A 25,267-nucleotide genomic window follows, 5' to 3' on the forward strand; every position below is an offset into this window, starting at 1 on the left:
TGTTTAATAGGACGCATATTAGGAAGAGGCCAAGGTGCCCCTTTACATGTTCCTGATTGAGGCTTGAGCAGCTGTACCTTGCCCCCACATTAGCTGAAGGCTACACTACAATACAGTACCTTGCCTGAGGGGCGGGGCGATTTACGGATCCAAAGCTCAATTCTGTGAAGAACCAGCTCGTCCTTGAAACTGCCGCTTCCCTGCACAACTTGCCCCTCCTTCCTTTCCCCCGTTGCATGTTCTCAACCTGTCATTGGCTGCACCGGCCTGGGGGCGGAGCCTACTGAGGAAAGAAGGTAGATAAATACAGAGGTAGAGGCTAGGTTGGATCTCGCCGGTTTAAGTTTCTGCCGCGATCTTACCGGGAGCGCTGGTTCACTAAAAACATCCGAACCCGCTGCCGATCGGCTTTCCCATACCCGCATACAGTAACCAGCGTGACAGTGGCCAGCCAGTCCCATTGTTAGATAACAGGAGAATTGTAGGGACAAGGAAGAAGAAGCAGCCCAGTCACGCTTCCCATCAGCGCCCAGTGACATCTCAATAGCCGGTACCGCAAAATAACACAGAACCCTTAACTGAAGTAGGACAATATGGCCAGGGACAAAGCCAAGGAAACCGACGGCGGCTGGAGGAAATTTATCTGGAATCCCGATAAGAAGGAATTTCTTGGCAGAACAGGTGGCAGCTGGTGTGAGTATCTGACATGTGCCCGCCGCCCTCTGGGCTGATGGAGGCTTGTGCTATGTGTGTGCTCGGGCAGGGTGGCACTCGCTAAACTGGCACTGGGACGTGCTGCTGTGTAAGGTGTATGCTCCTATAGAAGGGTACAACTGCTTTGTATAGATGGGTACTTTTGGCTGGTATAATGGGATATGTTGGTCTGTATATTCTGTATAGAGGGGCACATCTGGTCTGTATAGATGGGTACTGTTGGTTGGTATAATGGGATATGTTGGTCTGTATAGAGGGGCACATCTGGTCTGTATATGGGCACCGTTGGTTGGTATAATGGGATATGTGGGTCTGTACTAAGGGGCACTGCTTAGTTGCTAGTTGTGCTACAGGTGGGATGTGGCCGGGTACCTATGTGGATATGATGTTGCTGTGTATATGGCTGCTCCCCAGGCAGGAATCATAGTTGGAACTGATGGACATGGTTACATGGACGTGCCCCCCTGCCAATAAGATGTGTTGCTCTGGTACTATAGGGTTCTTTAGACTAAGTGAAACTGTAGTACTCGACCTCCCTTGGGCTGCGGGGGATGGTGGGAGTTGTAGTCAGTAGCGGCTGGGGGTGTATGCAGGCAAGCCTGCGGTTCGAGGGTGGCAGAACGGCAACTTGAGTGAAATGCCGCTAATGAATGCCCGGCTCGGGTGACACTGTTACTATAAGTAGGTACTTTGTATCCTTTTCCTAAAACTCGGCTCCAGTTACATCCTTTTCTCGTTCTGCGTAATTTGGTCTTTTCTCTCGGAAAAAGGTCATTTTGAAGGACACCGATGTAGCCAATCTATAAGAGCTGAGGGGAGAGGGAGGGGAAAGCCCTGTGTGTCATCGTCACCCACTACACCACGAACAGGGAGAGGGGGGTGGCCCAATGCAGTTGTTCTCTAGCAATGGAAAATACGCACAGGCTGCTGCTATCATGGGGGAAGGGAAGGATGGGGACATTTCTCTGCCAGTGGTACCCCTTGGGCTACACATGGCAGGGGCACAGTCCGTATTGTGTAAAGGGCTTACTTACTCACAACTCTGGTCATGCCCATTCCCACACCTTGTGTCTCAACCCTTTCTCCTTGTAGATTGTAAGCTCTTTTGGGCAGGGCTCTCTTCACCTCTTGTATCGGTTATTGATTGCTTTATATGTTACTCTGTATGTCCAATGTATGTAACCCACTTATTGTACAGCGCTACGGGATATGTTGGCGCTTTATGAATAAATGTTAATGTAATGTAATGTAATGTAATACTTATAACTTTACTGCAAAACAGTTTTGGAGAACTTTTAGTAATATTTGTAGCAATCTATATGGCAGCACCTTCACCAGGAAAGTGGCACAGTTAATAATGTGAGAAGGAATGCAGTGTATACATAAGGCAAGGACCGCAAAGCCTCTTTTTAATGCCAAAGTGATTAAAAGTTAATCACATTCAAGCTATACCTGGGAAGGCTGGTATGAATATCATTAGGGTCATGTTATTGTAAAAGACCCAGATAGCTACAGAAGTTCTACAGAATATTTCTCCATCATTATTTTGTTCTGAAGGACAAACCCATGAACTGTTACTGCCAGTCTTAGCTTGCCTGGGGAGGTCTGAAGCATCTCTGGATGGTTCTGTTCGGGGTTGAAACTGTCACAAGCCCACAGATTGGCAGTTGGAATCCAGACCTGCCTGGAAAATGTATGGCTGGGGGGTCTGGATGAGGGTGTGAGGAGATAAACGAGTTAAAAACTGCATCACTGCTCAAGGTTAGGCAAGGTGACTGCTTCCTGACATGGGCTGTGTATCTACTGTTCAGTGAGGTAATTCAGATACATGATCTACGTATGGGAAACACACATTGCTCTTTTCATGCTTTGATAATACATAGGACATAATCACATAGCTGGACAGAAAAGAAAGTACGACTGAGCAGATCCTGGGAAGGTCGTATCCTAGCAACCATTTGTAACTGGAGTTAGGCCTCAAAGGGACACTACAGATCATGTGATTCCCCAGTCTGCCACCAGTCTCTGATTCACTCTCTATGTATAATGTATGTGTTGTTATAGAAACACTAATTAAAATTTGCCCCTGAACACAAGGATGTCTTCTTTATTCAGTTATATCTGATGCAGTTGGTCTTCTTTGCTGAACAAGACACCATAATGACTCACTTTTAAATGTGTGTAATATATATATATATATATATAAAAAATCTACCTGAAGCTAAACCCACTACAGCCAAAAGGGTCTAGTCTAACACACTACTAGTTACCTGTGAGTCCCTAGATGTTACCTGGCCTCAACTTGTTAATGTAGCATTGTGGCAGCAGTGCAAAGGAACGGAGCATTACCTGACACTTGCTAGAGCTCAGATGAGAGATAAGACTAGGTCTGTGTAGCCAGACAGCCTGTACCAAGAGGTGCTGGAATAGGCTCTAGACTGCGGCCTAGGGTGAAGTCAGCCACATGTTTGCTTAAGAGCAGCGCTGCCTCTTTTCTCCTATGGTGGAGCTGTGGAAAAAATTTCCAAATCTCCCTGACGTCACTGACACTTTCCTAGCGCTGCCTAGATACCAGCATTAACTATCAGCATGCCTTGTTCCCTCCTGCACATAATGCTTAGGCTCATGTCCCATGACTGGTGGCAATAAACAGCTACAATGGGGATTATGTTAAGTACCTTGTAGCCGGATAATTACATTTTTGTATGCAGTTTAGAACTTTAGCCCTAGTAACCCTCACCCATTATATATGTTTATGTCCAATTTTATGATTGTGACAGTGAAGTCCCTAATATGTATATTGGTTTTTTTTTTCCAGTTAAAATTCTTCTGTTCTATCTCATCTTCTATGGGTGCCTTGCTGGCATATTTATTGGGACCATTCAAGTACTCCTGTTAACCATCAGTGAATATGAACCAAAGTATCAAGATCGTGTTGCACCTCCAGGTACTGTTTGTTTGTGGTGGGTAGTAATGTATCTGAATTAGTCTTCTTTACGATGCCATGGCCCCAGTCCCTAAAAGCAGGCTGGGGCCCCAATCTAAAAAGAGCGGGGAGGGGAGAGGGGGGTGATAATATGTAACTCATCTGTGAACCTCCAGCATTTGTTGAACTGCAAGTCCCAATCCACAATTAGTTTTGACAGATGAATGTTAGCAAATGCACACTGATTGGTTGCTATGAATAACTGCACTGGTACATTGTAGCCCTTTTGATTAGGTCATTTTTGTTTGTTTTTGTGTGGCCTAAAGGTGAAGTTACTAGCCAAGTACTGCATACCAATAATAATTTACTTTACTTGTTGCCTGTATCTTTAACAGTTGTTACAAGCTAGTGGAAAATTCCAACCTCGTGGGTGTGAACTGGTTTGACAAATCAGTTACAGTACAGTCAGTGTGAAAGTTCCTATTTGTTCACTTTAACTTCGTTATTAGTTAAATGTTAATAAACCCAGTACTATCTCTGCTGAGTGGCCTTTTCTGCTATCTAGTCTGTAAAGTTATGAAAGCTTTAAATAGAAGGTTCTGTTATATCTGACCCTGCTCCCTAGCATTGTATGCCATTCTGTAGTTTAAGCATTAACCTCTTATCTGAATGTAACACACACAGCGCTGAGGCTCGGATACCAAAAAAGGAAGTAGGGGTGTTTTTTGCATAGTGTATAATTTTTTTGTTCTCTCTACTGACATACAGTGTGAGGAATTATCTCCTCTACTTCTACACTATACGGATGACCTTGGATTCCTGGCATTGCTAATAATTAACTGTTTAAGCAATATGCTAGTTTAATTCTGGCCACATTTGACCGTGCATGCTTTAATTACTCTGGCGATTACAGTTACAATCATTCCCATGACCATTTAAGCAGCTTTTTGTATCATAATAATTGGTTTACCCTTATTTCATATTGTTAAGCCAATTAGTGAATAATCCTAAATTAAAAGCTAGAGTCTTACGCTTTCCATTTCACATCTTTGCCTGCATTGCTATTAAGCACATAGTGATTATCTATAAAACGTGATTTCGTTTTTCTGAAGACCCCCAGCAAATCCAATGTATTGGTATATCATGTTTATAATTTTTTGCTGAAATTGCCATTGCCATTAGACATGATAAAACTGGCAGTTAGGTATTTGAATACTTTGATATTAGTTGGTCTGTTTGGGATAATGAACAGTAAAACAAATACATTGTGCAGTTGTACAGTTAGAATTTGGATGATTCTGTTTGAAGCCAGTATAAGTTATACCTCCTGCCCCAGTAACAAAGTAAATACAGGATCAATTCCTCATCATACTTCATGTTACACAGGGCCAAGCGCTTAAGGTATTTGTTTCCCTTTGGTTTCGTTAAGGCACATGACAAGTCTTCCTGTGTAGTCATTAGTCACATGCCCTTTATGAGAGATTTATCCACAAAAGCAGCATTTCTCTTGCCTGCGGCTTAACAAATATTATCCAGGTAGTAGGAAAGCTATATATCTAGAAGATAGCCATCTCATCTCCACATATTATTTTTTTTTTAATCTCAGAAGATTTTAATACATACAAGTCAGAAAGGGAACCTGGGTGTAGGCTGGCTCATGAGTACAATGAAGAGGAAGTACAGGAAAAGGATTTTGCCCCCTTCCTTCACTTATGTTATGATTGCACCGTGTGACAGTTTATGTAATGGCGACAGTTAACACAATTAAGCAAGCTGTGTGTGTTGGTGGAAGCACGTCACTTACCTCCTTTTTCTTTGATCCAAATTCCGATCTGGCTCTCACTCTGGAGCTAGCTGTGTGATTGAACTTATTATAATGTAATCATATCCAAAGTAATATCCCTCATTCTCTGCAATTGCCTGCAACCCACCCAAAATCACAATGTTACAGGTGGTTCTAGGAGTATCCATGACCAGTATTTAACTCTTAACCCACACTACCTTGATGCATTACCCACAATGTCCTTTTTTCTGCTTTTTTATTAAAGATGATATTCTTGCAATTCACACTGACGCACATTTGGTCCACAATTTTTGGGCCTTGCTAAACCTGAAATTATTTAGAAGCCAGAGCCACTCCTTGGTGCCACCATCTGTAATAGGAAAGTTATGATAAAACCATCCATAGGGTTATTCCACTGCATTTGTATTTTTAGGGCATTATCTGTGTTCACTATTTGATATTAAGTGTCTAGATTGTCAGATTACAATGTCGCATGACAGCAGAAATGGTGCTTGTGACAAGGGGTTATATTATGTGCAAAGCAGGTCTCTAAATCTGCGCAGCTTTCTACCAGTCAGTGAACTAATCAATCCTCAGTTCCCTGAAAACAAAAATATAGAGGTCAGAACATTACATCTAGTGCCTGCTGTTACAAGAAGGTGCAAATCAGATGTTATAAATACTAGCAGTCATCTTGCTGGGGTCTTGTCCCACCAAGAGAGCTTGGGGAGTGTCGCTGCTTGAACTGCTCTGAGCCCCGACTGAGCCCCTAGAGTGTCACTGAGCTCAAGTGCCAACAAAATCACTTTATTAGAATTGACCTGTGCAAAGCACACAGGCCTATTTTGAGCATTTTTTCCAACAGCCAATTTTACTTGCTAAAAATGCAGTGTCAACTGTCTTCCAGTGCCCCAGTGAGAATCACAGCAAACGCAGTTGTCTCGTGATTCTTGCCTGAAAATGCAACCTTGCACATTTCAGCCAAGTACTGAGGGATAATCACTAAGCAAGTTTTTTTTTATATGATTCTCGCTGGCATATGGCACCCTTGGTGTTTTGACTTACACTGTGCTTTTGGACAGGAATATGGCAGCCAAAATGCTCTCCCTGCCTGAGTGGCTGTCTTTGCTTCTCATTGAAAAACATGAGAAATATTTTGCCTATGGCAGACTCTGGCACATACACCCTACCCTTATAATTTCATGCTTTTTTCTCATTTTAGTTGTCAAATCATGCACAGTTTAGGTGAATTCTATATAAAATTAGCGCCTGCTGCCATCAGTTATGTTCCAGTAAAAATGTCAAGGACTAATGAGATGTAGAAAGTGCAAATGGCAGCCAATCAATAGAATAAAATGCTGCTGGGAATTGACTTGTACATCTGACTTGTACCATAATAGCACATCTAATGCTAATCATCTTTCTTTAAAATGTAAAGGACAAATACATATTCACAAATAATCAAGACAATACAAAGTGCTTTTTACATACCTCCATGTTATGTTTGCTGTTGAATGCAGGGATAGCATAGTGCAACTGTAATGTTCTGATACAAACTTACTTAGATAAGTGATGCACAAAAGGCATCCCAGGGGCCCCTTGAGCTCGGCTGCAACCAAGGAAACTTCTGCTGTGTCTGCTGCCTGCACTGGCTTTCTGGCTCATACTAAAATTTTTGTATTCTCAAAGATAATGTAAAATAATTTACATGGCTGGATTTGACTATAATACTAAGAATATTTTCATGTCATTTTCATGCCTTATTCACTATTACCGATACAGCATGCTGCACATGTAATGTGCAAAAAAGCAGACATTAATAGAGGGGCTTATATTTAATATCTAATGGACAGACTTGCTTGGGCTTTCAATTGAAGAGTGGGTCTTTATTTTTTAATAGTACGGTGCCATTTTTTACTTGTATTATGATAAGTGGCCAGGGGCCAAATGTGAAGTCCTACAAACCTTGCATGTTGCTTATCACTGGCCAAACTGGAAGTCTTTGGGTAGGCAGATAAGCATAGCTATGCCTTGGAGGTCTGCCATTTGGCCGATTGCATTTTCTATTTGCAGGGTCTTATTTACTAACATAGCTGCTAAAATGAACCAGTGCAATCGCTCAAAGTAACAAAGAAACTGCAAATTTATACTGTCATATAATGTAAAGTATTCATTTTGAAGTTCTATATTTTTAAAGTAAAGAATACAATGGACAGGCTGCGTGCAACAAAACCTTTCATATTTTTATCCTTTCTATTAAGGACTGACACAAGTACCCAAAGCCGTCAAAACTGAAATCAACTTTTCACCAAACGATCCTGACAGCTACAATGATTACGTGCAAAGCATGGAAAAGTTTATTTCGAAGTACAGCAACGAGAACCAAGTATCCGATAAGTTTGAAGATTGTGGCAGTAAGTTTCCTCGTCATTTGTCCCTATTTATATTATGTTTACCGTATAATGTCTAAAATACAAGGAAAGTTTATTCTGAGTCAGATTGCAGTTGGTCTTTTGAAGATATTTTGTTCATGGTTTTTTTTTAACCATTAGCCTTTAATTTTGCCTGTAAGATATTCTATGATAGCCGCGCTAACTGACCTCAGCAACCACGAAAAAAGGTTAAGTCAAAACCAGATCAGTCCTTGGATTTTAGTTTATTCACTTATCTTTATGTTGAGTCCTTCTCCTAATTATGTTTCAGCCTGTCATTCAAACCGCTTTCTGGTTACTACAGTAAGTGGGACACTAGCAACCAGATATCCATTAAAATACGAAACTGGGGAGCTTCAGAGCAAAAATGAACCTAATTCTAAAACCACAAAGAATAAAAAAAATACAGACCAGTTGTAAGGTGGCTTATAATACTAAATCTACATCATACTAAAACTTAATTTAAAGGGGGACAGCCCAATTCAAGGAACAGTTTTTCCTTCTGTCAAGTGCTAAGTACAGGGTCATACCTGTGTTGGCAGTTTTATATATTTGGACATTTTATGGAAAAAACAAAAATTATTTGTTCTACGAAGAATCCTGTTTCTGGTCCTGTTAGCTGGCCAGTCCCCAAGTGACATCATTGTTTTGCAAGGGTTACTAGGAGACAGCACTTCTGGTGATTATAACATAATAGGCTAAACAGGTGATAAGTTAGCTTGTGTCCAGCCAGACAATAGCTGTTACAAGTTTAGTTACACAAATTAAATGGGAATAACTTCCCATTTTAAAAAATCCCATTTTTTTTTTCCCTTAACATTTTTTTATTGGTGAATAAAAAAGAAAAATAATAGAAAAAAAAAAGGTTTACAGCAATAAGTTGCAGTGGTTTTAAATTATACATTCTGTATACATAATGAAATAAAGCATTGCATCATCAGTTTGTACAAGTAGAAGTAGTTTGTTGTTAGTAGTATATTCACCAATTTTAATACTATATATTAGTAGATAACACACATAAGAAAAATCAAATACCCATTTTTTTTTTTAAAGTTGTTTTATACCCACTGGTGTGTATATGTAATGATAATATTAAAATGTGTCAAACTACTGAAATTTATTTGTAAATAATCAGTAAAGAAAAAACAGGGAACTGCTTTTCTTACCCCAAGTGTTTGTCTTTCTGCTGTAAATGGCTAAGATCACACCGGGCAGAAGTTGGAAGCGTCAATATAATACACAAGAATGTTTGTGTATTAGCCTGCAAAGCAGAAGGAATCCTGGGAAAGAAACAACGTTTTTGGCCCAGAAATTGTCATTTTGATAGAATGCCTTACAGGCTTAAGCTCTCCTGCTAGGTGGGGCTACTTGTTTAAAATGCCTTTCTTCTGGATCCACTTCCCTGGCTCTACATATGCTGATCAGGAAAGCCTGCCCTACGCTAATTAGCCCCAATAAGGGTGAAACCAGTCACTGTTGGGATCTGATCAGCAACAGCCTTAGCTCTGTATTAAAAACCAGTAAATGAGCTTAAGAAAGGAAATCCAACCATATTCTTAACACAACATTATGACTATTGTATAGTGGATCATTAGAAGCATGTTATTGCCTTTAAAAGAATACAGTGCAGACAGAGAAATATACAAGTATTGTCCATGTGTATAACTGGTGCAGTTTTGTTAATGATTACTTTATTTCAGCTATGCCTGGGCAGTACCGTGAGAGGGGGGGTCTTAACAAGGATGGGGGACAGAAAAAATCCTGTGTGTTCAGACGTCAATGGTTGCAGAACTGCTCTGGCATAGATGATCAAACATTTGGATTTGCAGAGGGCAAGCCATGCGTCATCGTGAAGCTCAACCGAATTGTGGCATTTAAGCCAGTGGTTAGTAATATATTTATTCATTTGCTTGTCTTCCATTCAGAGATTTGTAGCTTTAAACTATAAATATTAACTTTGAGCCAATAGCTAGCTGAGAATTTGGGTTACAACACCCGGAGACCACAAGTATAATGCCCCTGATTTAGAATCCAATTGATACAATTTTAAGGGGCAGATATATCAAATTGTGAAATTAGTGCAGACTACAGAAACAACTCACTTTCTTTTAATTCCTATTGGATTTTTAGTAGCGCATTTGTCAGTGGTTGAAAGTTCATCATTTTCTAAATACGCTTGTAAAAATCTCATAGGAAGGAATAGAAAGTAGGGGAGTGTTTTTTTTTTTTTAAGTGAGCTCTAATTTCACACTTTGATAAATCTGCCCTAAATGTTAAGCCTGAATCTCAATTTATAGAAATAAAACTGCTAAAAAAAAAAATCTGATGCTGAAACTGTGAATTTAATAGAGCTGTGGCTGCATTTTTAGACTGTGGTGCACCCAAAACAGCTGCTGCTATTGCAGGACTGAATGTACCGTGCAGTTGCTTAGAGTGCTAAATCATTAAATGGAGCTTTGCCCAGTGCAGTCTCTGCACAATTTTATCTTTTGTAAGATTCCAAAGTTAGTAATGTGTTTGTGGGAGTTATTTTTTCCTTAAAAAAGGATGTAAATATATTCTGTATATTGCAATCATACAAAAAAATCACACACACAGCTAGAAGGGCTGCACTAATTCAACTGAATTGTAATCAATGGGAGTTCTGAATTAGTTTATCCTCTTAATCCATGATCATTATAATCTCTGATATAAATATTAAGGGATCTCCCCCTTTTCCCTAAATGCTAAATGGATCATTCTCCTGTTAATGTAGGAAACTCCAGATCTGCTTTGAGAAGGTTCTTTTTAGGTAGCTGTCTTTTTGCTTCTATATAAGCCCATTGGTACAGATTTCTTATTTATGTGTAATTAAGCCTATCAGTTGCTGTAAATTCTGAGAGCAGAATGCAGATGCAGAGGCCAAACAGCTGAAAACCATAGCATTCTGTTAAACTGCAACAGTGCAATGCCACTCCAATTTAAGAGATACTTTAATCATTCATTCTTTACTTCTGCAACAAGCATTTTCAGCTTCAGTTTAATGCTGATAAGTAACTCTATCTTTGCAATATAAATACAAAGTAAAAAATATGTTGAAGTCGCAGATCGGGAATACTATTATAAGGCTCTGCATATGAAAGCAAAACAGTGATTGATTCAAACAGCGCTTTTCTGCCAGTGACATTATTCTTTGCTTTTATTTTGTAGCCTCCACAGAATAACAGTCTTCCACCAGAAATGACAGCGAACTACAACCCATACGTCATCCCTATCCACTGTCAGGGCAAGGTAAGACAACTCCTTCCTTCCATGAAAGTATAAACATACAAGGATAAACTCCTACAGTCTTGGGGTCATTTTGCTAAAACAATGTAAAAAGCTGTGTTATAAACAGTTGTATAAAGGTGGTCCCCAGGCTTACAGTTTCTCCTAGCTTGTATGTAAAACAAATCTATAATACAGAGTAGCAATATAGAGCTCCCAGCAAGCCGAACTGGTGCAATACAGTATGTTGCTGCATTGAATACTTGGAAGGCCACTTTCATTAATGACATATGAACTAAGCCAAAGAAGGCTCAGAAGGCCATACTGCAGTAGGAATGACTACCTCCATTGCCATCAAAGAGCTTATTTATAGAACTTACATTTATATATGCTGAATAAGATGCATGATTTTTAAGAACAGGGTAAAAAAAATACATTAAAGTATATACTCAACCCTGTATTGATTCCAAGGTACAGTGGCCCTATGAATATAGTTTTACTCCCTGTCTCCTCCCCTAGACATTGCATATGGTGGACGAGCATGTACCAATGTGGGCATATGCATAGGAGCACAACACTGGGCGGCCTGTTAAGTACATGAGTAGGCAAAGTCTGCTTAGGGTCAAGGTACTTGGTAGTTGAGACAGAAGCTTGAACAATAATACAAGCCATTCTTAAAGGACATGTAAACCCCACACAAAAATTAATCTGTGAATGGCCTCTTTGAAATCTTGAAATACCTGCCACTCCTGTTTTTCAAAGGTTAATAGTAAGGCTGCAGCATCCCCTTAATCACTTAGGATTCCTTCTCCTCCTCTAACCCACTCGGACCCCCTCCCTTGGGAATTTACTGTTGGCTTTTAGGCATGCTCACTTCCAAGCCAAGGCATGAATCTTACCAGCTCTGATTACTAAACATGCCCCCTTTAGTCTAGCCACCAATAAAGAGATGGCATTGCTGGTTCCCATGGAAACTGTGCTCTAGCTCTGATGTGTCAGAGGGAAAATGGCCACTGTGTATAGGGGCTATTTGTTTTAGAAATATGTGATGTTGCTGGCAAATGTAGGGGATACTGTATATGCAGTACAAATTATGCTGTTTGGGTGGGGGCCCAATTTATATAAATGGTAGGAAAACTTCGGGATTACATGTCTCCTTAGGGTTTATTGCCTTTCCATATTTAGTACACCTAATACTGAAAATCACAGCAATATTACAAAAATGTAGATAAAGCAAAGCCCAACACTCATGCTATGACCTACTCAATACAATGGGCACCAACACAAGCTTGTGTACTACCCTGGCCTTATTCAGTTATTCACAGACACATTTTTTTTTTATTTCAGAGAGATGAAGACATACCTAACATTCGGGAGGTGAAATATTATGGAATGGGTGGATTTGCAGGATTTCCACTGAACTACTATCCATACTATGGAAAACTGTTGCAGCCTGAATATCTCCAGCCTCTTATTGCAGTGCAATTTACCAATTTAACATTTAATACAGAAATCCGTATAGAGTGCAAGGCCTATGGTGAAAATATAGACTATCATGATAAAGACCGCTTTCAGGGACGTTTTGATATCAAATTTGATATAAAGAGTAGCTGATCTCAAGCACGACCTGCATAAATCTCCCCCCCAAAAAACTTCTAGTCTTGAACAAACTGTCATGTATGGGACCTACACTAAATATATATGCTTTACACTAGCTTCCCGCTTCTACTAGGTTAGAATGTAAAAATCAAGGTGTAGCAATAGAAAGAAGTATTTATTCTATGGTAAATGATCCAATTCAATGACTTGAACCTTGGGAAATGCCCATTTTGCTGTAAATTGTTATTCCATCATCAAAATGTAGTAAAAGCAGTGTTTCTGGCCACAAACTATAGCTGCTTTTCTTTTTTTTATTTTAGTGTGTTTGTACAGTAGGATAAGTGCAGATTCTACAGTCTCGGCCAAGCCATGTTTTGTTTTGTTTCTGCTTTGTGAGCAAGTTTGTAGTCCAAGGTGTAAATAGTCTGTAATGGGGATAAAACTGGCATGGTAATTTTATTGCTACTTTTCTTGTTTTGTTTTTTCTTTTTTTAATTTAAACGGAAGTGGTGGCCAACCAATAATATTTAATAGCACTCCACAAGTCCTTTAAATAAGGCATTGATTTGTTTTATCTGTAAAAGAGCTTCTGTTTTTGTCTTTCTCTTCTTAGTTTCACTGAAATGCAAGAGGTGATGGGTTGTGCGGTGCTTTTTATTTAATGCTTTTTATAGAAACTTTCCCCTTTAAATGCTTAAGCCCATTATGAAGGTGTGTGAAGCCCCGGGTCCGACTGTCACTTTTTGTCAGAAATAGGGCTAATGGTTTTTGAGTTATATATATATAAATATTTTTATTTTATGTTTTTGTTTTTTTGTTTTTTCTGAAAGCATCACAGTTTGGTGCTTTGTCTTTACAAATGTTTTAACCATTTTCATGGTGGAAGAATTTTATATTTATGCAGTTGTACAATTTTTATTTTTCTTCAAGAAAAAGAAAATGTATGAAACAAACCAAAGTAACCTGTTGAAAAATAAATCTTTATTTTAAAACAACGTTCATGGCAATGCAGTATCCCATAGGATGTATTTAAATGTCTACTGTGCACACATTGTTCATACATCTGTAATAATTGCCAGGAGTCCTGTGCTCTTGTTGGAACTTCAGTCAAGTTAAACATGAGACAATAAAACAATAAACAAAGTTTGGTGTTTTGGATTCTTCTGTTTTTCAATTCAGCTATCCAGAATCTTGAAAAAATATTGCACCTGTGAGTGAAGTATTGTCTTGTTATAGGTTTAAATCAAATAAAATCCATTATTACAGTTCAGTCACAAAAAAAAATGAAAAGTAATAAGGGAAAAAGAACATCTAGCCATGTATGTACTTCGATTTCATATCATCTTATGGGTACAGAAATGGGCAGCTTTAGGTTTACATTGGGGGTGGGGTGGGGTGGGGTTTGTAACATGATTTTTGTTGAGAAAAGAACAGTAGTTCTGCATACAGATACCATTAGTTTGGTGTTCTTACAAAATTGTCATGAAAAGCAGTTGGTAGCAAAATACATTCAAATATAATAAGTAAATGTAGCTGATGCTGATGAAAGCCAAGTCAAGAAGTAGACCCACATAGCTGTAGATGCCCCAAACCACATCCTCTAACTGCCCGTTCTTAGTTTCTAAAGGTGGGGCAACTCTACTAAAAAAGGCCTCTTCGACAGGGTGTGTAGCAGAGTTGCACACAGACACAGCTGGGTGAACTGAGGAGTTGCCTTGCTGATTTGAAACTACAGAACTTGGGAAGTATGCCACACTAGGCATAAGAGTATCTTCTACATTAAGACTAGTCTATATCTCACCTCTAATGGCGCATCTTCTGGTAAGTCAGTACAATGAACAGCATTCTTAATTTTGTTTTTTCCAAAGCGAGCACGAAGTGTTTTAGGACGCAAATGGCGAGCTATTTCCTGTTTAGATAAATAAAAAAAAAACCTGCATTGTAGGAATTTATTGATATATACCATTCAGCTTAAGAAGACATGAATTACATTTTTCGAAATTAGCTATGATGGTTGAAACTGGATATTTATAAGACAAGGAAATCCACACATTTTTATTAAAGTTAAAAAAGTGCACCTGTACAAATATATACAGTTATTTTAGTAATGCGATGTGAAGTGGGCTAAAATACTTTTTGGTGGGTCACCTTGTCAATATACCTTTTCACTGTAGATGATGTTACCAAGTAATCCAGATACACAGATTTATATTATTATTTTAGGAGTAGAAAAAAACGTACTTTTAATGGCCAATGGAAAGTTTTTGAGGTGAAATTTTCTATGAACATTTCCCTAAAGAAGTGACCTGTACTGTAAGCTTGCAAGACATTTCTTTTCAGAAAGACTTTCCTGAGTGCACCATACATTTTTCTTGCTAACCAATGGAAAAGCCAGAGTAGCCCAATGCCTTTATTGTGGGATAGCAATGTATTATTGGCTTTGTATATATGCATCTAGTTTGTAGCTGCCCATCCTGGAGTTAAACACACATTTCAGATAGCAAATACTCTAATACTCTGCATACTGAAGCTGGGGGAGCTGTTCTATGTCTGTGATGACGAAGCAAGTGTTTGAAAGTAAACCTGGGTCAGTGCTCCTCCTCTGGCCCAGGGTAGCTTTACTGTGAGCATGATGCTGCCATATATTTCTGGTGTTTTTAACATTTCTGTAGGGTGCATGGGCACAACAAAAGAGAGCTTATTTTTGCCCAAATGGCATTTTAGTCCAAATTTTACTCAAATTAGAATATGTAAATTACAGTTTAGATGCAGTTTAGTCAATTCTTCTATGGAGGGTCAGTATTTGAGAAATCTAAAAGTGAGACATTTGATGCATCTCTTACACTACTACTGGTTGCCAACAAGGATAGGCCATTCCACCTAGCCACAGTTCTCCTTGATGGAATCAAGACAATCAAAACTGTCTATGTACATGTGTACATGTTGAACAGCAAATGCACATATATGTATTCACAGGCCTAAGCACAGCCCCTGCTTGTGAGCTACACATGCACGTGGTTGCATGACTTCACTTCTGCCTGTGATGTGCTAAAAATGGGCCAGTTACCCCCCCCAGCTGCACCAGATTTAGACAGGAAGTATCTGGTGGCTGGGGATATTTTTTTCTTAAATTTATTGTATCATATAGGCACTTGAGTGCAGCCCCCCTAAGCTGCTGCCTTAGGAATGGGCCCTCGGGTGCCTATATATAAATATGGCCCTGTATGTTCAACTGATGAGATCATGCACTATAAATATGGCTACATCTATTAAATAAATAACCTGACACAATTCTCTGTCATATAAAATTGCATCTATAAAGTTGTGCAATGAATGTGAAGATGAGCATAAAATCCTAGTGTAAAATGCGGTAATATTTAAACATAAAGGGGCCCATTTATCAAAGTACGATCGCTTCTGAATAAAAAAAAACATTTTTTGTGACTTTTTCGTTTTCGGCACAACTTTTTGTACTTTGCAACAATTTGTGCGACAAAATCGTATTTGTCGCGATGAGTATGAAAGTTCCGGATTCATTCAAGCTTCAGTATCGTGACTTTCCTTGGGCCAGGTTGGAGCTGCACAGTGCCATTGAGCCCTATGGGAGACTTTCCTTGGGCCGGGTTGGAGCTGCAGAGTGCCATTGAGTCCTATGGGAGACTTTCCTTGGGCCGGGTTGGAGCTGCAGAGTGCCATTGAGCCCTATGGGAGACTTTCCTTGGGCCAGGTTGGAGCTGCAGAGTGCCATTGAGCCCTATGGGAGACTTTCCTTGGGCCAGGTTGGAGCTGCAGAGTGCCATTGAGTCCTATGGGAGACTTCCAAAATCATCCACAGAAGGATCAAAGTCGGAAAGGTTTTCCCACCGTTTACGATCGTTCAGATACGAAAATTTTGTGACTTTGGGGTCACCAATACAATATTATCATGACTAATACGATTTTTTCGTAAGCATTATCGTGACATTTCCAATCATTTGAAATTATCGTATCTAAACCGAATTTTACCCATTTCGGGATTCGAACTCGTACTTTGATGAATCTGCCCCTAAGTGTAAAGTTGTATCACTTTTTGCACAACTTTTTACATCACTTTTATTTTTCAAGTTTCAGGTGGTGAAAAATAATGGTGTAAATTTCTGGAGTTAAAGGAGAGTGAAACCCTCCTCCTCGCTCCAGGCTCATTCCAATGCCCCCAATTAATCGCTCTGGTTCCCAGCGCCACAAGTTGTCTGCCATTCCTTTAAATATGCAGGATTCACAGCTTGGTTGGGAGAAAGAGATCAATTATCACATTTCCCCACCTTATTGTGTTTTCCCTGTGCCTCAGGCACAGCAGTAGGGAGGAGCTAATCTTACAGTGACCATTATCCCACCAAGGACAGGGAGGCAGTGTGGGATTAAACAAACTCCTATTATCCCAGCGTAAAGGTGGCCATATATGGGCAGATTTAAAATGCAGATTCAGTCCCTTCAGTCAAAGGCAGTAGGTTATCTGCCCATGTATGGGTCCCACCAATGAGCCTGCATGACGACAGCTTGGCAAATCAGATCAGATAAAGAGCACATCCATACACTGATGTGTCCCTCATTTAATGGGGTCTCAATCAGCCCCACTGCCACAGGGTCAACGACTCCATCAGTCTGATTTGGTCCAGAATATGGGTGGCCAAATAGGGTACAGATCTGCTCATCTGGCAACCTTGCCATATCAGCAGATCTGCCTGTATGTGGCCATCTTTAGAAATTCTACAGCATGCGCTGATTTTTGGCACAGGATTTTTCATTCAACGTGTTCAACATTCCATTGGGTTAATCTCTGATTCATTAACTAGGTTTAAAGCTGTTCTGATTGTTAAAACCACACATTCATTTTTGTAAGTCTTTGTATTCTGGTTTTCAGTTCCCATGATTATGGATACATAAGGTGTCTGACTCTGAATTCTGTGTTTTGTCCTTATCTATTTAAATAACCTATAATATAGGGTAAATGAATTGTTGGGATGTTTTCTTAGGCACTACATTTTCATTTTATTAGTGACTAATTATTTTATATATTTATAAATATATTATTTTTATAGATTTAACTTGCTTCAAAGTTCTTCATATATACCTTATTAATGAGAGAATATTTTCTGTTATAGTCATAGTAAACGGTGAAGGTTTCTCTTAAATGCTAAGAACATCCAATTTAACATTTACTTATATGAGAGAAAGGTATATTTCTGTCCTTGCTTAAAGTATTTTCACTAGCCTCGATAAAACACTACTATCTAATAGCCATAACCAAATCCTGCTAATTATATTGTTTACCATAAAAAAACAAACAAGCAGGTTAATTGGCCCCGGATGAAACTGCCCCTTTTATGAGAGCCATAGGGACCTTAGATTGCAAGCTCCACTGGGGGCACGGACTGATGAGAATGATGAGCAATCTCTGCATAAACATGTCAATGCTATATATAAATACAAGTATATATTGGTGCTATATACTGCATATAAATAAAAGGATAATGATAATAATATGCCTTAGCTGTGTCAAGCTATTTGGCTGATCCCATTCATAAGGAAAGTCCTACGCTCCTCATTCTTTACCATCTATTGGGGGAAAATAAACCCTAGGCATATTGTAATTGGAATCTGACCTACTACAGTTGGAGACTTTCCATCCTGATCCTTATATAGAGGATGAGCATGGAGATATAGAGGGTTTCAGACTCTTTTCATAAGCCCTCCTGTTGGTTAAGGCTCTGATAAAAACAAGTTTACAGATATATATGAAAATGCAGCTGTATCAGTAATTCAGCTATAGTTCCAAAAACTTAAGTATTTGCCCCAAATCTCACATTAATTATACCTTAAAGGAGAAGGAAAATCATTTTGACATTTTACTGCCAATAGATTTGCCACATTAGTGCCACCTAGAACAATATATTTATTCTGCAGAAACCATTACCATACCTGAGTAAACAGCTCTAGAAGCTTTCTCTGTTTGCTTAAGACAGCAGCTGCCATTTTAAGTAGCTTCCTGCTTGCAGTGTAGCTGTTATAGCTCAAAGGGAGGGGAAAGGGAGTTCTTAGCATTCTTGAGGGAGGGGGAGCAGGAGAGGGGGGGGGGGCAGACTCTGGCCCAGGGAATTAAGGATTTTTCTGAGAGAAAGTCAAACACCTAAACATCATGTTTACAAAAAAGGAGACAAAAAAAATTGTTTCTTTTGATAGCGTGCTTATGGCTGTATTTACATTGACCTTTCTGATAAAGCTTACTTAGTTTTTACCTTTCCTTCTCCTTTAAGTTGGACCCCCATAGACACTGCTCTTGCCCCACACCATCACAGAGGCCATCTCCAGCCAGCACTAAATTGCTATATATCAATAATAATGCAGGTAACGTAGTAATGGCTGATGCTACTCTCTACATTCATATTATTTTTCTGCTGTGCTTGGCATTACCAAGTGTAGTAAAGTAAGGAATAATGACCTGCAGTAGTGTTCTGGGTAAGCCTTTTTGGTTACAATGAATTGTATTAAATGATACTCAGCTTTAAACTCAATCCCCAATTACTGGAAAACCTGCTGAGGGATCAGTCACTGTGTGATTGTACTTTAGGAACAGTTATGTGAATTTTTTTGCATACTCCTAAGGGCAATGACAGACGGGAAGTTTTGTCGCCTGCAATTAATCTTGGCTACAGACTGGGATGAGAAAACAAGGGTCATTTTGTCTCTCACCATCAAGACTAATTGTGGGCAACAAAACACCCTGTCTGTAATTGCCCTTGTAAGGGCCAATCACAGTGTGGACTATTGGAACTCCATGAAAAGGCTATGTTGCGTTTGCTGTATGGGTCTATTCAGAAATTTAAAATTTTTGTTTCTACCTCAATTTTTCCAGGAAATCTGCATACACCTAAGCACTCTACAATATGGTACAAAACACTTTGGGGTATCTCCTGGACAATAAAATGGTATAAAAATGCATATTTGCTATTATTGTAGCTTCAGGGCTACTTAAAGTTTTATATTATTGTGTCAGTAAAATCAAAAATTCACTCAAGAATGTTGACAAGATTTGTTCAAATTGTGCCTGAAAAATATGATATACTTTATTTCATTGCGGTTTCCTACTGAAAAAAAAAACTGATAAGAGCTACATGCTTAAAACTGACTAATTCACCAGTTTATTCAATCAGTTTATGGAAAATCAGCTGGCACTGAAAGACTTCAGAAGACATGTCTTAATACACTTAAAATAATTATTTGATAGTAATGAAACCTTAAGGCTTTCTTATAAGACTTGTATTCTAGTGGTAATCAGACTACAGGAAATTGCTTCCTACTGACAACTAGCTGACCACATTCAACCAGTGTTGAATGTAAGTGATAATTTCACAAACCACATGATATTTAAGCAGCCCTTGTAACAAAGTCCCGTGAGATGGGAGAACAGCAGCACTCTTGTTTTAGAGCTTCCCATAGTTTGTTTAAATATCTTGTCTTTGCTTGTAGATACTACCTGCAGTTTCACATATTTTATGCAGTGAAGGACTGCCATTATAAGGAGAAAAGGGTCTGTTTTAATCAGGAAACTTAACTTTCATTCAGCAGTGGTTAATAAATAATTTACAAAGGAAGTCATGAGGTACAGTACATTTTCTTTTATCTACTATCATTCCAGCTTACATGCGTACTTAGAAACCAGTTGAAGGGACACAGAGTTTCGATATCTCTCAGTAACTCATACACGTAAGATCTTAAGATGTTACCATTGGAACTCTTAGAACCCCCTGCCTTTTGGCACTAATAAGCACACACACAGCTAAGTTCTTGTGCAATCCATATAAATAGATCAGGTGCTTTTCTTTAGTTCACATATAGAAAGACTAGATCAAAATGAGGCTGTGGAAATTGAGAAAATCCACAATCATCAACAGGGTTGTATGTAGTGGGTAGGAAGAGGAGGCCTCTGTCTCAAACTCTTATCATAGGAGTTTGTGGGGCAAGGTGACATGATACCTCGTACTTTAAACTTCAAAGCCCTTCATCTACTTCAAATAATGTGTGAATATAATAAGGGACAGAAGTATTCACTGTGAACTCCAGAATCTTTGCAGTAATCACTGTGGCATCAGGTCATATCTGAAATAGACGGGTTGCACTGCAGTTTAAGGGACAAGGTAAGCTCAATTCACTAGGGCCTACCAGTATGTTATGCTCCTCCCGGTGAATTCAATCTCTAAGTTTTTTACCTGGGCCAGTGCTCTAATTAGGAACAAAGTAGTAAATGAGCCCCATTGTTTTTTATCCTGAGCATATACTGCTGTTTCCAGAAAACAATACATGACTGCCAGCATGCAAAGGAAACCTATTTCTCCACCTTACACAATATTGAACATTGTTCCCAGGTACTGCCTATGTAAACATTTCTATTGACAAAAACAACAGGTCCTCTGCACACACCCATTATCAATATACTGTATATAGGACATTAAGCCAGATTGACTATATTGCATTATATGGACAAACAATCCCTGTTTTGTTTAAAGGGGAGGGCATATTTTGATAGCTTAGTGCACAGAATGTCTTAATGTCCTATATATTGATAATGGGTGAGTGCAGGGGATCTCTCTGTATGAATTTTGTGGTCACAGACTCACTGCACCCCCGCCTAATGGTTTAAAATTTAGTAGTGATCACAACTTGCTCCCTTTTTTGCTATAGTTTATATAGAAATACTTCCTATTCTATTGACAGCATCAAAGAATTTTATTTTTTTGAGGGGTGGCGGAACACTAAGGAACACGTTTGTTAATAATAAGTTTCAGTTTCAGTAATAAGTAAATTAGGTCTTACTACTCCAGCCCAAATAAGTACTGGGCTTGACAGGCCACAATTGAAGCACAAGACCAGGGTCGGACCAGGCCGACGCTGCACAAGACAGTGAAGACTTGTTACAGTTGGCAGGAGTGAAATTAATATAATTCAATTTTGCAATCTAGTCTACATTTGGCCCTAGGGCCAAAAGATCAAATTAGATCGCCAGGTAAAGGCACCCATCGGTTCGGTGACCTCATCAACAAGGCAATGCAGTCCCTGATACGACGAAATTCTAACCTGCCTGATTAAGATCTGCCCGATTTCAAGCCAGATGTCGGTCAGGCAGGCCTGTGCCCATACACTGGCCGATAAGCTGCCGAATTGGTGTATGGCCACCTTAAGCCCCAGGTCTCTCACTAAGTCTTAGCTTTTGCTCATTATGCATGTGTGACATCACATACATGCCCATGATCAACGAGCTAGGAGACACGCTCAGTATGTGCATGGGTGTCAGCAAACATTACCAAGGAGCTCCCATGGTGGGCACATTGTACCTTCTACAAGCATTTTTTGGGGGTAAAACAGTTTGTTCCCCCAAGTAGAGTATAGGCTCTATTATCCCACACCTTCTGTGGGGGAAACGATTTCCATACAATAGGAGCCCTTCAAATTATTTCAAGCATATAAAAAATTGTAGTTATTTGAAATCCAGAAATGCCCTTTGTGACCTGAACCCACCCAACCCACAGGTATAAGATATCCAAGGGTGCATTTATTATACAAAATGTGTTTCAAAATTGTATATACTTACAGGATCAGCAGGACCACAGAAATCTCTGAAACGTTTTGGAGCTTCGGCATCCCGTATCTCTAAAGCAATGCATGGACCAGAACACAATTCTACAATCATATCCTATAAAACAAGATTGTATAGAAAATCTTAATTCGGATTTAACGCATTTTAATATAAATTAATTATCTTCAACAGGTTTTAATTGGAAATAATATAAAAAATGCTTTGGGGTAACAACTTAAAGTGATAGGGGAACATGGGGGATAAAATAGGTAATGTAAAAGCATCAGGAAACTACAAAATTATAATATAGGATGCTAAGACAATGTAATGTAATTTTTGATGTCAGTATTTCTTTAAGTACATAGAAATATGTCTGAGCTAGTATAGGTATATATATATCTCAATGTGTATTTATATTTCTGTCCATACATACATATTGTGTGTTTCTTTGTTTGTATGGGTGTCATTAAAAGGAGAACTAAACCCTAAAAGTTAATATGGCTACTGAAGTTATTACAGCCGCCTTCCTCTACCTAATCCCATATATTTGAAATGTGGTAAACTACAGAGTTGGCGCTCCAATATAAATACAAATACAAATTGTGTTTAATAAAAATCAGTTTTTATTTTCCTTGTGATAGAACAATTCATAACACATTAAAATCAATATGGCATGATATAACAATATCTCTGTAGTAGTAATGATCTAGGCCTTAAAAGTTGGCACAGGAGCTCCCCATCTTGGATTTTGTTAGAAGTGTCAGTGACACACACATGTTCCAAAATGCACAAAAATAATGGCACAACAGGACTTCTTTAAGCGGGATGAACCCTACTATTTTATTAGTAGTAAACCATGTAACGTTTTGGGGGCACGTCCCTTCATCAGACATACCAACCAGTGTAGCTACCAGTTTGGGGGTATTTTACTTGTAATAGCTCTGATGTAAAATACTGTGTCAAATGCCCTTGTGGGCTTGCCTATGTGGGGCAAACAGGCAGACCCATTAAAACACATTTAAATGAACATAAATCCACTATTCGTAATTACTTACGATAATACAGACAAGAAAAGAACAAAAAGGAAACTACATAGGGTATCACAAGTAAGATAGCAGATACTGGAAAAGACTGAAGTAAAATGGGACCAGGATAAGAAAAGGGTTCTTTTGCAATGTGAATCTTATTGGATTTGGGCCCTTCAAACTTGGGTCCCTCAGGGCCTTAATGAAGAGTTTCATTTGACCTTTTTTTTTTTATAAAACATTGTGCCATTTAAGAATAATTTTGTTCTCTTTATTCACAGAGATGAATTTTGAACAGGAACATATTCTTTACCTCCTGTTATGTAGGGTAAAGTAGTAACTTTCTTTCATACTAATCCTATTAACGTCCTTGGTTACAAGTGTTACTTTTCTCAATTTATTAAGCTGTTTTGTTGCTACATTGTTTTGTTTCTGTAGTTGTCCACTTAGGGCTCTGGCACACGAGGAGATTTGTCGCCAGCGATTTTTAAAAGAGCGATTTGGCGACAAGACGCCAATGCTAAATCAAGGGAAATCGCCAGCATCAAAACATACGAGGCTACTTCAAATCGCCTGCTGTTTCAAATCGCACACAGATCCTTTTCTGAGCGACTTGAGTAAACATGTGGGAGGGGTAACTGTTGAGTGTACCATGGGTAGCAGATCGCCTGGAGCTCAACTCGTATGAAATCTCTTCGTGGGTATTGTCGTGGCAACTTGTCGCCAAAGTGCCAGGGGAAAAAACGCAGGCGACAAATCTGCTCATGTGCCAGAGCCCTTAGGTGGTAATTTTCACACATAATACAAGGGGTAATGGACTTTGGACTATGGACTAATTAACCCCTCAGTTTCTATGTATTGTATTGGGAACAAATTAGTTAATTAAATGTATGATGTAATTGCTTCTACACTTTAAAAACTGCACTGCTACACTGGTTGGTATGTCTGACAAAGAGGTGTGCCCCCAAAACGTTACACATTTTGCTACTAATAAAATAGCAGGGTTCATCCCCCTTAAAGAAGTCGGGGTGTGCTGGTGAGTGTGGATTAGTAACACTCACATGCTCAGTGGGCTCTGGGCAGCTGTTGAGAAGCTGAGCTTAGGGGCTGTTTCAAAGACTAAGGGAAGAAAAAGGTTGGCCTGTCATAGAAATTAATGCTAGAATACTAGTTATTAAAGTCTGATTTTAATTGCAGTGGTTCCTGAGCTTCCATGTAATGGAAATCTGAATGAATTACAAATCAGCCTTTTATTGTGGCATTTATATTCTGTATATTCAGTATATTGTGGGTCAGCCCTTAAGCTCAGTAACAGACAGCAGCACAGAGCATGTGCAGTAAATCAGCAGAAAGATGGGGAGCAATTGGGGGCATATTTGGAGACACACTTCTTCCCTGCTAAACGGTTGAGGTTGCCTTGGGCTGGTACAGAAGCCCAAAACACAATGTACAACATTTATAACCTATGTCTTTAATTTAGCTTTAGTTCTCCTTTAAAGGGCACTTGTTACCCTGAAATGATTTCCTCCCACAAGAGCTGCGGGCCTTAAAAACTCTGGTTGGGGGAAACAATATATATATATTTTTTAAAATAGCCCCTGCAACCGCTAGGCCACCCACACTGGGAGCTCACTCCTTGTGCGGGTGGCCATTTTGGGGAACATGCATACACATAATGAGCAAGTGTCACAAGTGTGTGCATGTGTGAGTGCACATGTGTGTGATTTAAGCTTGTGAGGCGCATCCACTGTGCTTATGTCAGACGCATGCTCATAATGAGACTTGCTCATTATTCACATGCCCAATATACAACATGGCCGCCCGCACCTGGTGTGGCCTAGCACAAGTGGGGGTGACTTCAGAGTGACAGGTGCCCTTTAAGAAAACAATTTTTGGACTGATTTCCTTGCTCTGTAATAACAAAACAGTACC

The 25,267-nt window shown here is 39.2% G+C and overlaps 2 protein-coding genes across 2 annotated transcripts in view; one reads left to right on the forward strand and one right to left on the reverse strand.

The window, feature by feature from the left end:
* Window positions 1-343: 343 nt before the first annotated feature.
* On the forward strand, window positions 344-13,843 carry atp1b1 (ATPase Na+/K+ transporting subunit beta 1; the record flags this gene model as incomplete). The annotated part of the gene is given in 6 exon segments (NM_001016488.2): window positions 344-693; window positions 3,533-3,661; window positions 7,685-7,837; window positions 9,556-9,740; window positions 11,045-11,125; window positions 12,449-13,843. Coding segments are annotated over 6 exon segments (915 nt in total). The 3' UTR covers window positions 12,716-13,843.
* nme7 (NME/NM23 family member 7) overlaps window positions 13,663-25,267 on the reverse strand; it is a 63,100-nt gene continuing 51,495 nt past the window's right edge. Inside the window, exons 10-12 of the mRNA NM_203572.1 lie at window positions 22,326-22,427; window positions 14,502-14,609; window positions 13,663-13,908 (exon numbers count right to left, since the gene is read on the reverse strand). Of these exons, the coding sequence (NP_988903.1) occupies window positions 13,876-13,908; window positions 14,502-14,609; window positions 22,326-22,427 (243 nt within the window). The 3' untranslated portion in view covers window positions 13,663-13,875. The remainder of the gene's footprint in view (window positions 13,909-14,501; window positions 14,610-22,325; window positions 22,428-25,267) is intronic.

The sequence above is a fragment of the Xenopus tropicalis genome, chromosome 2 (genome assembly GCF_000004195.4).
Source record: "Xenopus tropicalis strain Nigerian chromosome 2, UCB_Xtro_10.0, whole genome shotgun sequence".
NCBI classification, from domain to species: Eukaryota; Metazoa; Chordata; class Amphibia; order Anura; family Pipidae; genus Xenopus; species Xenopus tropicalis.